The sequence below is a fragment of the Protopterus annectens genome, chromosome 2.part1 (genome assembly GCF_019279795.1).
Source record: "Protopterus annectens isolate FY-2018-M chromosome 2.part1, PAN1.0, whole genome shotgun sequence".
Taxonomy (NCBI): domain Eukaryota; kingdom Metazoa; phylum Chordata; order Ceratodontiformes; family Protopteridae; genus Protopterus; species Protopterus annectens.
In genome coordinates, this window is record NC_056729.1 from 1387613030 (window position 1) to 1387630529 (window position 17500).

General features: G+C 40.9%; 1 protein-coding gene across 1 annotated transcript in view; it reads right to left on the minus strand.

The window, feature by feature from the left end:
• Window positions 1-17500, minus strand: part of TMEM214 (transmembrane protein 214) — a gene marked incomplete in the record, with an annotated part of 1377439 nt that overhangs the window by 773976 nt on the left and 585963 nt on the right. Inside the window, 1 exon segment of the mRNA XM_044062865.1 lies at window positions 6442-6523. Coding sequence (XP_043918800.1) covers window positions 6442-6523 — 82 coding nt within the window.

Here is a 17500-nt window from a genome sequence, read left to right on the forward strand (position 1 = left end):
CAAAAAATTACATTGAAACCCATAATACTCCATTTCAATATACTAAATTTTAAACTGGACCATATAAAACCAGACTAGGTGGGTGGCTATGCCTCCCACTCCTCCCCTAACTAAATAAACTAACTCCAGGGTCGCACTAAAGTGGGGAAAAGTGCATAGTAGTGGCAGCATGTAGACTACTGTAAGGTGCTTCAAATGTATATGCCCTTTTCCCCACTGTAGTGCAATCCTGGAGTTAGTATATATAGTTGGGAGGGACATAGCTCCCCACATTGTGGGGGGGGGGATGGGGGTGTTGTCCCCCACCTAGTCTGGTTTTACATGGTCCAGTTTACAATTTGGCATGTTGAAATTCAGTATTATGGGTTTCAGTCAAGTGACATTTCAGTCAAATGGCATTTATATCATATGATAGGGATCCAGATATAGTTTTGGACAATAATAGAGAGTTGAAGGATTTTATCTTGGAGGGAAAGTGGACAAAAGTCAAGTGGGATAAGCTAAGCCTCCCAACATAAAGTGGTTTAGGATTATCCAATTTTAAGGGATATTTTCTAGCTACACAACTAAGTCTTTTAAACACAACTCAAGCAGAAAGGTACAGTTCAAAGTGGAAATAAATGAAGGAGGAGGGGGTAATTCAATAAATATGCAAAGAGTGGGATTTTTGATTCTGATCCTTCAGGAGAACAAGTCATTCAGAATATTATAATTATGAAGTAGCAGAAAGTACACTAAGAACTAAACCAACAAACACAGAAATGGAGAAAGGAGCTTCTGTACATAGGAATTATTGCATTAGAGGTACAGAAAATAGGCAAGAGGGGCTGGAATCTAATGGAAGATGCTGACAAAGGAACCAAGGTATTCTGAAAATCTAATTAGAGAGGGAAAGGTAATAGAATGGGAAGAGACCAAGAAAACATATGGACCGCAGTCTAGAAATCGCCTTCCTATCAGGGATTGGTAGAGTATAGGGAAAGAGTATGGAACAAGAGAATCCTAAATTAAAGACATGCACTCATTTAGCTTTTAGCTGAATCTAGAACAGAAGCTGCTGTTTACAAAGGGATAATTAATAGGGCATATAAAATACTGCAAGTTAACTACAAGAATCAATTACAGCAGGGAGAAGAGATTGGGAAGAGAAATTAGATAAGCAATTTACAAGAAAACAATGAGAGGACATTTGTAAGGCTTCCAAATATTAAACAAAATCTAGTAGAGTTAGGATTTTTGCCTAGAAGTGATTGCACAGGTACTTTTATACCCCAAGCAAACTCAAAAGAATTTTTCCTCGAGTAGATGGCTAGTGTTGAAGGTGTAATGGGGAACAAAGAGGTACCTGGGAGCACATGTTCTCAGAGTGTAATGGGCACTCAGTCAGGAATACTGGGACAGCAAATGACTAACTAAGGAAATTATTTTTTGAGCAGGAATAGAGGATCTGAATTGCCTAGACATAGTCAGAGCTTCGTAAGTTTCATTCTTGTGGCTGCCAAAAAGTAATTATAAAATTGAACACAAAGTCTAAACCAAGCATACTTGAAGTATGGAATACTGTAACAGAGATAAAAAGATAGGAAGTAGGATCTTCAGAAAAGGGTAGGAGTAAATTACACAGAAAAAAGGGGAAATTATGGGAATAATGCATGCAGAGAAGTGTTTTGCAGGAAGAATAATGTTTAAGAAAAGGCAAGAACTGAACAATTTATGTCATACTGGTTTGATTACATTATACAGGACAATATATGATGATTAATGTTTGTAAATGTGAATTTGTTAATATGGTTTGTTTTAAAGTTTGCCATTGTTACAAGTGATAATTCAATAAAGGTATTAAAAAAATAACATAGTACAGAGTAGAAATCGCAGAGAAATTAATATCACTGTATAAATATATGCAGGATAAGTAGGACTGTGCTGCCTGGAAGCCATAGTCTAAGCAGATCCTGCTGATAAGCCTTTGTGAGTTTGGAGCCTGAAGGCCTAGGCTGAGTCATAGAAGAAAATCATTTTACATTTGTTGTCAGGCTTGATACTGGGGCTAGGCTGCAGATGGGCGACCACTGCCTGCACACAGTCAACTGATGACCCCTCAAAGATTCTAAGCACTCCACCCTCCTTATCTAAAGCCCTAACACGGGTGTCAAAAGCTGCAACTTGCAAAGCAATCTCCTCAACAACCCTTGTCCTTAGACTTGTATGGACATAGAAGGGCCAGGATGCATATCAGACTCTAAAGGGCACCCAGTGGCCACAGACACCTCCAAGTCATTGCAAGGCACTGCAAAAACATCTTCCAACCTTTGAAAATCACAAGTCTGCCTGGCTGAAGGCAATACTGTGTCCACCACCCTATGAAATTTCGGACCCTTTTTCCTATGTTTTTGAGTGGGGTTGAGGGAAGAACAGGCAGCTGTTACAATGCACACCCTTTTTTATAAGTACTGAGCAAGGGACTCTGCCTTACGAGTCATGCGCTTATTGAAATGGGCACAATGGTGACAATTAGGAAAGTAGTGTTCCAGGCCTAAGCAGAAAAGACATAGGGAATGAAATCCCAACGTGTAATCTGTTTTTTCACAATTAAAAGAGATATTAGTTCTAGAATTCATCAAGTGCATGCACTAAGAGAAAAGGAATTTTCCCCAATGGGCACTTTTTTACATTTCAGAAGCACCCTAGACTTCAGATCGAATGACACAGTGTACGGTGATGATGCTTCAGGCTCCAACAGCAAGAAAGAACTTCAAGATGGAGCTGGCCAATGACTCATACACTTAGATGTCCCAGAGTCATGTGCAAGGGGTCCAACAGGTCAGGAAGAGGGAGTTAAATCTCTGGTACTTGGGTCAGCCAACGGATACCACAGCAAGTAATATCAATATGGTTATTACTGCAACAACGAAACACCCAACAACTTTAGGGTTCTCTAGAGTTGACAGCTATCCGTTCCCATCCCCCCGGACTACCCGGAAATCAAACGGATTGTCAGGTAGTTCAGAAAACACTGTACAAACTCCAGTATTATGTTCTAAAAAAAAAAAAAAAATAGACAGTTTGTTAAATCATCGGATTTACTATGCTTTTTTTTTTTTTTTTTTACAGAAAAGCACAGTAAAAATCTGCAGAAAGAAGGCATTGGAAATGGAAAAAAAAATAGTCATTGGCGGAAAGTGGGCGTAACAGGGAGGAGATGGGGTGGGGTTGTGGGAGGTACAAGGAGTGTGGTCTTAGTCCATTTCAGCCAACATGAAAGATGACAATCCTAGGGCTCTCCAGCTATCGGGTGCAGTAAATCTCTCACCAGCAAAAAAAAAAAAAAAAGTGGAGTCTGCAATAGGATAAATGTTCTAGGCAGCCCTCATCTTGAAAGAGCAGCTTTTTCATCATTGTTCTAAGTCTTTAACTGAGAGTACTCCAGACACCAATCTACAGAAATCAAAGCAGTAATACAAGATATGCTGAATATGATGTTGACGTAGATTTTCTGCACAATGCTATTTTCCCATGTCTGAGGACCAGCTATACAACACTGAACTAATGAACATTAGGATATGTCAGAAAAAAATACAAATATATGTTCAACAAAACAACGTGGACAGCGGAGATGAAAGAACATGGCAACAGTCAGCAGCTACACAAGGAAAGGGAAATTCTGTGTTCCATTCTACCATAAGACAAAAATGCAGTCCAAATTTACAAAAATCCAAAAGTTCAGAAAAACATTTTATCTACTACAAAACAGATAAAAAATGAAAAAGCTCCCAGTAATACTCATTCTGTTAAAAGTAACCCTCCCCTCCATGGTAAAATTTTATAGGTCCCAGTGCCCTCACACCCTCAATCATAATTCTTAAATCCAAAAGTCAATCTTAACTCCTAATTCTGACAATGACCAAACCCAAACTACAACCTGTGAAGCCATAGACTTCTACAAGTATTATAGCACTGGCATTTGACCAAATGAAATTTATTCAGTCTAACCTACATACAAATAGCATTTCAAACCGCTGCTGATAAAAATAGCTTGTATAAAGTACTAGTATCCCTTGTGTTACACTGACAAATTACTACTACAAAATTCCAACGTTTATAGGTTGTTTTGATAGAGTTTAAAATGAAAAAATATATATTTTAATGGAGTTAACACAAGTAAAACAACTGCAAAACACTAGGACACATACCAAAACTATCTTGTATTTCTTACTAAGGTTCAAATGGTTTACTTGTCTACACTCTCCAGTAACCTTCCCTCCAAAAGTCTAATCAAAGCATTACCACAGTGAACATAAACCCATACACAGGTAGCATGCATCAGTGTTTCCAAATACACAACAGTTGCATCAACTATCATACCAAACATTGTACATGCTTATATTAATCAGAAAAATTCCATTTTGTTTCTCTCAACCCTGCCTCCATCACTAACAATATATTAAGAGTCAATCTACTTTGCAAGAAAAAAATTCAGCTTTCAGAGGCAGCAGTCTTGTTTTGTATACATCTACACTTCTCTTGCACCCAACACTTGTCTTCAAAGAAGAGAGTTAAAATGGGCACATGTGAAGATATTACTAGCACATGCAAGTGAAAACTTCCATCAACAGTCCTGCATCCCCTAAGAAGTTGACTATTCCTGCTAGTTCACTAGCCTCAGTCAAATATTCATTAGTGGGATGCATACCAGTACATTTGCCCATTAGATATTCATTTGTGGGAAATAACCAAGCCGTGGTGGTGCAGCGGTAGCGTTGTCGCCTCACAGCAAGAGGTTCTCCCATTCGATTCTCGGCTGGAGCACCTTCTGTGTGGAGTCTGCATGTCCTCCTCGCGGCTGAGTGGCGTTCGAAAGACATGCGTGAATGGGCATGCCTTCATTGAAGATTGGGCGTCGGGCTGGCACCTCGGCACCATAAAACTCGACTGCCAATCATTAGCGGACCGGAGTTCCGCTGTGGCGACCCCTAACCGGGAAAAGCCTAAAGAAAAACAACAACCCATGTACATCCTAATAAAACCCGGACTGCTAGCGCATGGGGCATCATGTGCCTTCTCCAACAGAATGGCTCTCTTCTGCTACATTCATATTAAATTAACACAAGATTTTAGCATAAATAATAAATTATACATTTGCACAGTCATTCAAAGCGCATACAAAATTATTCCTAGCCTACAGCTAAATGTAATACTGATCAGCAATAAATTTTTTTGCGCGTAAAATTCATGGTCAAAATATTTCTGTTTATCAGTTTAGCATCAAAACACACAAGAATGAGCATAAACTATTCTACTGTTGGCTCTATTTTTCTGGGATGGGAAATGTAGCATTACTAGTTTGCCCTAAAGGTCTTAAAAGTAATTCAAGCTTGGCTACAATATGGTGTGCGGGAGGGGGTTAATCCAGGTTTGCTGGTCCAAAGTAAGGCATACACTTACACTGCTGCACATCATTTTTCTAACAACCATGACCTGTCAGCTGGTGGTTCACCTGGCTCTGTGTCAAATCTCTAATAACTATCCAAGTTTTGGAAAAAGCTACAAATGAGGCATTTGGCTATGTATTAGATTTTGCACAGCAGTCAAAGAAAGAGTAATTACTGGAGTACAATCAGCTGTGATTAACTACTACTCCCAACGCAAAAAGTAATGGGCATACTGGAAAGATCCACTATGAACCTATGAACCTATGAATCAAAGCCCACATATATTACTTTTCAGGTAAAAAGCAAGTCAGAGTAACATAGGGAGCACATCTAACAGTTTAACTCAAAAATACTAAGGCTATGGGGCTGCTAATGTGCTTCACAGTACCATCCTAGGTGTGACTTCCCTCATTCTCAATTTCAACACCGTTACTAATCAAGTCACTTACTAGACCACGTTCCATAGTCACCGCAAATGGTTTCAACTAGTTAAAGAAAGGGTGTGGATGCATAGGTAGCTAAAGGTCAAAGTTCAGCAGTGGCATCCAAAGCAGTAGACAGGAAGAAGTGAACATCTGACAACAAAAATCAGGACTGGCTATAATCATTCATGACTGCAGATAATGCAGACCTAATATTTTCTATTATTTTTAGGAAAGGTAAATGGGCTGTGGAAGGTAGATATTTAACACTGATGAGAAAAACTACAAATGTTTTCTTATATTGTTTGATGCACATAGAAAGTAAAAAGGTTTGCTGTTAAAATGCAGTGTACAGAACATGTAAAGTCTGGAACAGGAAGTAAACACATAACTATACATTTGGCTTACTTATTTAATAACATGTTAACTGGTAATTGGGACAATGCCTGCAAATCTTTCCAATTCTTTCGCAAATCCCCATCAAGTGTTTACAATAGATACTCTCACAGACTGCAGCAAGACTGATCAAGAATGGATTGCAAAAATAAAAAAAATAGAAAACGGTTAAAAAAAATCTTTCATCAACTTACATGAGAAGCCTGTCCAGATAAGCAACTGCATATGAAGAAAGGGACTTAATGCCAAGCACTGGCAACATAATTCCAAGCCACACTGAAAAGAGAAGAGCAGTAAACAAAAAGTGTATTATAAGGGCAAAAATAATACTCTCACTTCAGCATCTTGCACAGAGTATGTCAGCATATAAACAATATGGCTCCTGCCAAAAGCTTTCTTCTTTATTCTAGTCAATCTGAATTATTTTTATTGAACATATACAAGCATGATAAATAATGAACAGGAAACTTTAACACAACTGAATCTGCAGTAGGTAAAACATAACCAGAATAAAAATCTTTTATGATACATGCATATAATGAAAAGTTGAAGAATAAGTCAATGTTAAGGAATATTACAGGTCAAATCTTCCTGCTATATACTACCATAGTCATGACCACAAGTACCTAGACGTAGTTTTTAGGAGCTCATCCTTGACTTATTTCTGTCATGGTTTCCTGCCAGGTTCAAAGGTTTGGTTCCATACATTTGCTGTGTCTGTGGACATTATTCTATGGCAGTGGTACTAAGCAGGTTTGGATATTTCCATTGGGAAGCAATACAAACACAATTGGCAGCTATGATACAAGCAAGTCATACACTAAATAACTCTTCAAGCAAGATGCTGTAGGGAGATTCACTAAGAAATCTTGTACAAAACAAAATACAGACATCTAAAAGCATTCTGATAAACATTCAGAAATTTCCAAGGTTTAAGTGCAAGTCAACATTCCCAAAAAGTGTATACTGCTATTAAATTTGCCAATTTTACACCCCAAGCAGAGAGCCCTCCAGAAAATGCTTAAGACTTTTTGCTGGTACTCAATAGCCCCAAAGCAACACAAATTAGTTTTCTCATAGACATATGTATTGCTTTTGAGTTTCTTTATAAGACTAGTGCTGTACTTGCCACATCATGAGACAATTCATCCCACATCTAGTTCACACTAAGTTTTAAGAAGACCCAATATATAAGCGTAATTGCTAAGAGTGAACACTCAGACGAGCAAATGCTCTTAGCTGTGTTTTCCCTAGCTGCTGGACTGCTGTGTCCAAGTTCGCTGGGGGGGGGGTCACCTTTTCCCCTCTGTATTGTGACTTTTGAGTTAGTATATAGTTCCTAGTCTGGTTATTAATGAAAATGTCATTATTGCCTACCTCAGTCTAAAGTACTCAAACCATTTATTTGATTTATGGATACCTACCCTCTTGCAGATGTTGGAAGGCTGTGAATATTTCCTACCAGTTACATGCTGTGTATGGTCCTCTAATCACAGAACTTGCCCATGTTCTTGCATTCTTGCTCTCTCTCTTTTTTTTTTAAACATCTTTATTGGATTATCACTTATGACACAGGCAATCATACACTTACATGAATGAAAACACCATATTGACATTTTCAGTTACAAGCATTATACATCACATATAATCTTCTAAACTAAACATTACACAACTCATTCAATTTCTACCATCCTTTAAACCTCATTCTTCCTCCAAAACAAATATTCTTCATGCACTGCTCCCACAATTCCCATTCTTTACTTAATTTGCTCCTACCCTTTTCTAAAGATCACACTTCCAACTTTTTCATCTCTGTTATATTTACTATTTCAAGTATGGTTGGTTTAGACTTTGATTTCCATTTTTTAGTAACTGTCTTTTGGCAGCCACCAGATTAAACTTAATGCCTTACTGCATCCAGACAGTTCTGATTCTGTATCACATAGCTTAAAAATATATCTATATTTCCTTAGTTGCACCAATTTACCTGCCCAGTATTTCTGACAAAGTGGACTGCATAGGATTTTTAAAGTCTGCCAACTCATTACACTTTCAAAAAATGTTCCAGTTACCTCTTTCACCCCATCACACCTCCAACATTTGCAATTTACCCGAGGAAAAATTCTTTGGAGTCTGCTTGGAGTATAAAAATATCTACGCAACCAATTCCAAGTTGTTGTTGCGTCTTTCGGCTTTTCCCGGTTAGGGGTCACCACAGCGGAACTCCTGTCCACTAATGATTGGCAGTAGATATTTATGTGCCGAGTTGCCAGCCCTGACGCACAACCTTCAATGAAGGTACACCCATTCACGCATGTCTCCACACAGAACCGCTTTTAGTTGAGAATCGAACAGGACAACGTCTTACTGTGAGGCGACAACGCTACCGCAGCACCACCACCGCAGTACTACGCAACGAATTCCAAGTGAACATCCTAAATCTTCTAGGCTTTGTTGCATATTTAGGAGCCATACATATATCCTCCCATTGTTTCTTTGTGAATTGCTTATCCAATCTCTCTTCTCAAACCTTTCTAACCTCCTCTGATTGATTCCTGTAGTTATCATGCAATATTTTATATGCCCTACTAATTATCCTTTTAACAGCAGCTTCTGTTCTAGATTCTACTAAAAACTCCACCAGTGCTGGTCTTTCACTTAAGATCTCTCTAGTCCTTTCTCTTTTCCTATACTCTAATATCAATCCTTGAAAGGAAAGGCAATCTTTAGCCTGCAGTCCAAATGTTATTTTTGGCTTCTTTCCATTCTATTATCTTTTCCTCTCCAGTTATATGCTCTCAATGTCTTGGTTCCTTTGACAGTTTTCAACAGTAAACTCCAGCCCCTCTTGCATATTGTCTGTATCCCTAACTGCAGTCATCCCTATTAGCACAATCACATTTCTCCTTTCCTCTGTTGGCTTAGCTCTTAGAAGACTTTTGGCTACTTTATGAATATTATAATAGATGGATATTATAACAGAATATTATATTCTGTATGCTTACTGTTATTCTCAAGGACCTGCATCCAAAATTCCAGTCATTCCTTGATTTGTGAGCCCCCCCCCCCCGTTTCATCATCATCATCCCCTTCCATTTTGAATTATAGCTTTCTGCTTGTGCTACATACAAGAGCCTTAACTGTGTAGCTCTGAAATATTCCTTTAAATCAGGGAATCCCAAACTACACAAAACTACTTCGTTCTACTAGCAGGATCAACTTATCCCACATGACTCTTGCCCTCTTCCCCTCCTACATAAAATCCTTCAACTCTTTATTAACTGCTATCCACAACTTCTCTTGTTAATAAAAATATTCCTTACCTGTGCAAAACTAGACACTAAAAATATTAATTGCTTGCATCCTGCCATCCAAACCCATAAAATACAGCTTCCAGTTTCTCTGTTTTTATTATCTTTTGTTTAGTCTTTTCCCACATATTCTTAGCTGCCATAACAGAATCCTTTTTAATCCATACTCCTAATTACGTCATTTTATTATGTCCATATAAACATGGGTATTGCTGAACCAATTCTTGCGTGGGTACATAGTTTACAGCTATTGCTTTTGTTTGGTCTTCATTAATTTTGTATCCCAAAAAGACTTGAAACCGTCTCAGAATGTTGAGCACTGAAATGCCCTTTTCTGGTTTTATCAGGTACAAAATAATATCTGCAAACAAAGCTACATTTTCCTGATTGCCATACCAATGATATCCTTAATTTCTAAGTCCCTTATTTTCTTTACAATGGTTCTAAACATAATCCAAATAAAGTGGAAACAGGACACCTCTGTCTGGTTCCTCCGTTCAAACAGAATTTATCCGAGAGGAAGTCACCGCTTTAATTTTCACCTCCAATCCCTCAGTTATCCTCCTAATTAACCTCACTATTGTGTCAGGGAATGCAAGTGCTGCCATTGCCCTACTAAAAAAAAATCCAGCTTACTCTGTCAAAGGTTTTCTCTCCAGCAAGACCTACCAACAGTGGATTTTTTTTTTCACTTTCTGCTTCCTTCTGGATTATCACCCTGTTATTAATATTGTCAAATGCTTGCCTTTGCCTCCCCTCCACAAAACCACAGTGATCCACATCTATCAATTCTGGTATCACCTTTGCCATTCTTTTAGTCATTTTAGAGACAAACACTTTAGAATCATGGTTTAGAAATGGAACGGGCAAATATGAAGCTGGATCTGATTGGTCTTTACCTTCTTTAGGTATTACAGCTACCACCGCTTTCTTCCAGGATGCTGGTGCTTCTCCTCCTTTTAAAATACTGTTAAACAAAACCTCCCAGATCTTTATCACTTTTCCTCCTAGCTTCCAAACTTCCACAGGAATACCATTCTACTCCTGGAGACTTTCCTGTACATTGGTTATATATCACCACTTTTAACTCATCTCCTGCTATCATGTTGGTAATTAAACCTAATCTGCCTCTAATCGTGGCATATTTATTTCTTCCATAAACATTTTCATTTGTACTTTTTTCCTGATTTCTACATTTCTCTGCTTTATTCAGATTTTCATAAAATTTCTGAAATACTTCTAATACCGCTACAGGTTCTCTGGTTATTTTCCTTGTTATAGGTTATCTAGGCTTGACAATAACCCTTTCTACTTTGTTGCCTGAGCAGTTGTGCTAAAAGCTTTTAAGCTCTAGAGTTAAACAAAAAAGTTGCTTAACAGTAGACTTTCTAAACTCAAGCATATTACCTGGAGAGTCCCTCATTTTCTTTAGCACTCTGCAGTTGCACCTCACAAAAACTGTTTTACTCTGAGTTACCCCCTTCCTTCATCTTCCCCTCTCCTTAATGTTCTTCCGAACATGGTCCTCCAATTCCACCATTTTTTGAAACATCTCTTCCTGATCATCCTGTCTAGGTCGACCTCCGAAAGGCTCCTAGAAGACCTCGAATAAGCCACTGACTGAGGTCTAGAGTGAATGACCATCTTCTGCTGCAGTCCAGGGGGAGAAGCAGCCTCCATGCCCAGCACCAGTGTGGGATCCCTACCTATCTGATCCATAGCCTTAGGATCAGAGGTGGATGTCGTAGCTTACAATCTGGCAGACTAAGGCTGGATCCAAAGAGTGCTTCGGATCCACCAGCACCGAAACAGGTCTCAGATCAGAGAGTGTCAGATCCGAAGGTCTGGGAATTTTAGAGGGTGGCTCCAAAGACGCCCTTGATGACATGTGAGGGCACTTCAAGTCAAAGATCCTGTCACACTCTTGGAGAGGGTTTGAGCACCTGGAGAGGAACCTGAAGAATCAGGTAAGAGGCTCTTGAGGATTATACAGTCGGCGATAGCCCTGGGGTTGAAGCAACTGCAAATGGAGCAAGCTGATCGCAGATGCTCAGGACCAAGCAACAGACACAAGTTGTGTGCATCAGAATGCAGGAACTTCAGACTGCAATGAGCACCTTTTAAATCCTGATTGTTTATTGGACATAGTACAGCAAGCAGAAAAACAACCCCAACAGCAAAAGGCAAACAGCAAAGTCTAAAATCCAGACCTGTAACACTGAGTGACTAAAAAAAAAATGTCCTTTTTATAACTAAACTATAAAAACAAGCAGCCTAAAAATGGTTAGAAAGGGGAGAGAGAGAGAAAAAGCCCAGGCAAAGCACAAAAGCATAAAAAGGAGAAAAGGAGAAAAATTCTAACCCTTAACTGCTATGGAAGGGAAGGAAAACTAGAATAAAAGCACTTAACTGAAAGAAGATCGGAGAATATGAAGAATAACTACTGCTACTTCTAAGAAAATGCTCAAGACTCTAGAAACTACATTTGTCACTGCTGGTGGCAAATGAGATCTGTGGGAGTTAAGGCACAAGAAGTGGGAGTTAGACAGAGGACAGAGCATTACGGAAAGTGGGAGGAGCTCAAGACTTGGATCCTAGTATGTAGAAATGCACAGAGTCAGATCCAAGGGTTGGATCCGTAACGCAACCATGAGGAGGAATGAAAGCATCAGATACTGTTTTACTCAAGTTACCTCTTTCGTTTATCTTCCCCTCTCCTTAACTGCCAGAATTATCATATTTTATAAATATCTCAACACCCAAGTATCACCGACAGAGCTACTTGCTCAAGACACCTCAGAGATGAGCAAAATGTTGCTGACAGTACATGTGTAGCTTCAGTTGTTGAGATAACACTTTCCAAAATACTACAAAATTAATATTTACTTTGTTTATTATGACTTATAAAATCTAGTCTAAGACACAGAATCTGGTAAACACTTGTTTGCACTGAACAGTTTGCAATTTACATTTCTTCAGTAATTCATATGGCTCTACAGAAACAGATATTTATTTAAAATCTGAGGACAAAAAGCTGAGTATGTAAATCATTGGAAGCTGAGTACAAACTAATGGAGATCCAGTTAATGAGTTAACTTCTGCACATCCTTCTCATATGGACTCATCTTGGAGAAACTGCAATTTTTATGCACACTTTCTTTCCAGTCCTTCACTTGTCCAAAAGGTGAAGAATTTGAAAAAAAATTTAAACTTGATTGGGCTATACAAAATTTTGTGAGAATACTTTCATCTAAGAATCTTAACTTGACTGGGTTATATATCTGGATAAGATGCATAATTTGCCCCATTAATCATAGTCCAGGACTTTGTCCAGGTACTTCTGTTTCAGCTGCCTTAACCTTTCTCAGGCACAGGAATTTACATGCAGCAGAATATTACACATCCTTTTCTCATCAGAGGCCTTGGATGGGTCATCTCCCAGTGTACTTCTGCAAGGAAATTTCTCCATCGAGAGCTAAACATCTTGGGAAACCTTAAGACACTTCATGGTTCTTAAGACATTTATTAAATTGTGTATGGCATACTTGATGTCTCTGCAAGAATTTAATACTAGCCTGACAGTGGTCTTCAGTCAGTGAATTTTCAACCAGTATCTACTCACAATGCAGGATATGCTGGACTACAATTCCCTCTTTACAGGTTACAGAGGCTGTGGACAGTGGCCATTCAGGACATGCTCCTCATCTTGACCTGGCTAAGGCTTTTGACACTCCCCACCATGCTGCCGTTAGTAAAACAATTAGATAAACGTGATGTAATCCCAGTGTTGCAAATTGACTAACAGACCCCAGGGTGTGAAAGTTACTGGTACCATCTTTGAATGCAAAACTAAACAAGAAGTTATGTACTCACCATAACGTTCTATATATGTAGTCCATCTCACCTTACATTCTTACCCATGGGTTCGGAGCCAAACCTCGGCTCCAACTCAGCCATACTCTAGCTCGAAGTCTTCAATTGGCTCGTGGCTGAGGTATCCCATCATGCAACAGGTCTATTCCCCAGATCTTGTTTGCTGCAAGCTCACACACGTACAACTCCAACAGAAAGGACTATTGACATCTAGAGACAATACCCCAGGTCCTCCAGGAGGGGGAAGGAGGGAGGGTTAGTAAGAATGTAAGACGAGATGGACTACATACATCGAACGTTATGGTGAGTACATAACTTCTTGATGTTATGTAGTCCAATCTCGTCTTCATTCTTAACCGTGGGACAGCGTCCCTAGAACCTTGAACTTGGGCGGTTCAGTGAAAAATACTCTTGAGCACTGTGGAACCAAAGGAAGATCTGCCTCTAGAGATCAGATCTAATTTGTAATGACTAATAAAGGTATGAGGCGAAGCCCATGTTGCTGCAGCACAAATATCATCCATAGACATCCTAGCCTGAATCGCAGTTGAGGTAGCCACAGAATGTGTAGAATGAGCCTTCACTTTAAAGGGTAATTCTTTGCCATTGGAAGCATAAATAAATGAGATGCAATCAGAGATCCAGCGAGACAAGGTTACCTTAGAAACAGGAACGAGACAAACATTTGATCTGATTTCCTGAAATCTTTTGTCCTATGTAAATAGGAACGCAATTGTCTATGAACATCTAGCTGATGAAACTTAAATTCTGCCTTGTTGGAGAATTCAGGAAAAGCAGGCAACTCAATGGATTGGTTGATATTGACAACAGAGGCAACCTTTGGAACAAAAGAAGGGATTGTTCTTAAGGAAACCCTATCTTTGTGAAGCACCAAATAAGGTGGCCTAATCGATAAAGCGTGTAGTTCAGAGACCCACCTAGCTGAAGTTATGGCTACCAAGAATACTGTCTTCCATGACAAGAATTTAATGTTACAAGTAGCTGTGGGCTCAAAGGGAGTTGAAGTGAGCTTCTGTAGTACAAAATTGAGGTCCCATGGCATCACCGGATCAAAGACTGGAGGTCGGAGTAACAATGTCCCTCTCAGAAAAGCCCTACAAAGCCTATGAACCATAATGTTGGGCTCATTAGCAACGTGAAAGGTAGAAATCACTGCCAATTGTACTTTAATGGTTGCTGCAGCTGAACCCTGAATGAAGATTTAAGAAAGAAATTCCAATATTGCCGAAATAGGCGCTGTATAAGGATCAATATGTCTCTCACAGGCCCAAATAGAAAATCTCTTCCACTTACTGGAATAAATCTTCCTGGTAGAAAGCTTGTGGGAAGATGATAGAATATGGACCACTTCCAGGGAAAAATCATGAAGCCTGACTAAGGACGGAACTGGAGCAGCCAAGCTGTCAACTAGAGGGTCTGGATGGAGGGATGGATGGAACTGTCCTGATATACGAGTCAGCAGATCTGGAGCTGGGTCCAGAATCCAGGGCTTGTGAATTAGATAGGGTTGAAGGAAGGGAAACCAAATCTGACGAGGCCAGTGTGGGGCAATGAGGATCATTTTGCTTCCCAAAGACTGTGCTTTCTGAATGACCATTGATAACAGAGGTAACAGTGGAAAGGCGTAGAGAAGACCAGCGGGCCAATCGTGAGCCAGAGCATCCCTGGGTGTCTCCCCCTCCGGGGGATAAGGGTGAAGTAGCTCCTGCATTTGGCATTGAGGGGGCTGGCAAATAGATCGCAGCAAGGCTGACCCCATCTGTGGAATCCCTTCCGCAACATAACTGTTCAGGGACCACTCATGAGGCATTAGGATAGCTCTGCTCAGCCTGTCGGCAATCACGTTGGATTTCCCCGGTATGTGCGTTGCAACTAGAAAGGGTTGAGAAGACACCGCCCACTGCCAAACTCAAAGTGCCTCTCTGCAAAGGGGGTATGATTTGTTTCCTCCCTGTTTGTTCAGGTACCATACCACTGACATGTTGTCTGAGTGGATTGCAAATGCCCCTAGAGGGAGAAAGCTCTGAAGTGCTTGCAACGCTAATACCACTGCTCACATCTCCAGGACACTGATATGCAAATGGGTCTCGTGATCCTGTCACGTGCCTTGGACAGTCCAGCCAAGATAATGCCCCCCCCACCCGATCTGGGAGGCATCCGTGGTCACTGTGGCAACTGGAGAAGATGGGACAAAAGACTTGCCCACGTTGAGATTGCTGGCCTGAAGCTACCAGCGTAGATCTTGCTTGCACGTGTCCGTAATCAGAATAGAATGGGAGAGTGGAAGATGCTGTAGTGACCATTGGGCGAAAAGCAGCCACTGAAGAACCCTCATGTGTAGTCTGGGAAGGGGAACTAGCATGATCATGGCAGCCATGGTCCCTAATAACTTGAGGACCACTTTTGCTTTGACCTTCCTCAATGGTAGTAAGGCGTAGACCTGCTGTTGTAAAGCCTGAATTCTCTCTTCTGGTAAGAAGGCCCTCATGAGCACCGTATCTAGCTCGGCACCGATAAAAGTGACACTGTGCGACGGCAACAAGGCAGATTTTTTTCCAATCTAGAGTAATTCCTAACCTTTGGCACAGTGTAATGGTGGCGTCCCTGGTCTGTAACAGTAGATACCTGGTGGTGGCAGATAGGAGCCAGTCGTCCAGGTACAGAAACACTTGGAATCCCTGACGTCTCAAGTGAGCCATTACCACTGCAATGCATTTGGTGAACACCCTGGGGACTGTGGTGAGACCAAATGGCAGAGTGCAAAACTGAAAATGACTGGCTCCCAGGCGGAAGCGTAGATGTATTCTCGATGCCCTGTCCATCTTGATATGGTAGTAAGCATCTTTGAGGTCGATGGAGCATATCCACACATCTTTCACTAACAGAGGGAGTATTGACTGTAAGGTGACCATGCGGTACTTGGACTTTTGTACATGAAGGCTCAATCGGCTGAGATCCAAGATGGGTCTCAGGTCCCCCTGTTCTTTTCAGCACCAAAAAGAATCTGGAGTAAGTCACTAATCCTACTTGGTCTGCGGGGACAGGCTGGATGGCTCCCTTCGAAAGCAACTTTTTTATTTCTAAAGTTGCGGAATCCCTGTGACTGAGTGGAACGTCTAGGATTCTCTTGATTGGCAGGGGAGGAGAAGAGAATAGGATAACCTCTGGAAATTATCTTTAATTCCCACTTGTCTTGGGTGACGTCTAGCCAGGCTTCTGGGTATAAAGAAATGCAACCCCCGACCGCCTCCAGAGATGCACAGTCGGGCCTCCCTTCAGGAGCGCTGGTAGGGAGAACCACAAAAAGAATCACGGTCCCCCGGGTTACGCGGGCCTCCTCTGCCTGAATTTCCACCCCCTCCTCTGCCTCCGGAGGGGGAATAACTTTGTGCGCCCTAAAAAAAACCTCTGCGACTTTCTGAACAACATTTTCCCACCCTTCTGGCCCTTGGGGTAAGGTCTAGAAGGCATGGAAAAACGGATTCCCATGGCAGACAGGGTTTTTCCTTCCTGTTCTCACCTAGTGAGAATGTCCTTCACCATCAAAGGGGGCATTGGTGGACGTAGACTTGAAGGCCTCTGCGAAATTGCACAGGCTCATCCAGGAGCGTCTCCTAAGAGAGACTCTGGAACCTGCTACTCTACTTGCTCCATCGGCTGCGTAAGAGATCAGCCTCATGGAGGAGTTGGTAAGGGAATTTAGGGTAGACATCTGTGCATTGACCTTCTGTGCCACAGCATCAGAAATGTTACCCTGTAGAGAATCTCCTAGCTCTTTTAGGTGATCTCTCTGGAGCCTTGTAAAATGCGTCAGGTAGTTCAGCGACCACAAAGTAAAGGGCACTGAGGCAAACACACGCTTCCCATACCTGTCCATACCCCAGGACTTCTTGTTAGGCGGATGGACGGTAGACTAAGTTTCAGCAAGTTCCTTCTTGGTGGCCGCTGCCACCACGACGGCATCTACTGGGACACCTTTAATTAGATATTCCTTGTCAGAGAGGGCGGACAAAAACTTACTGGGTCTCCTAGGGACCTGTTCCACAGT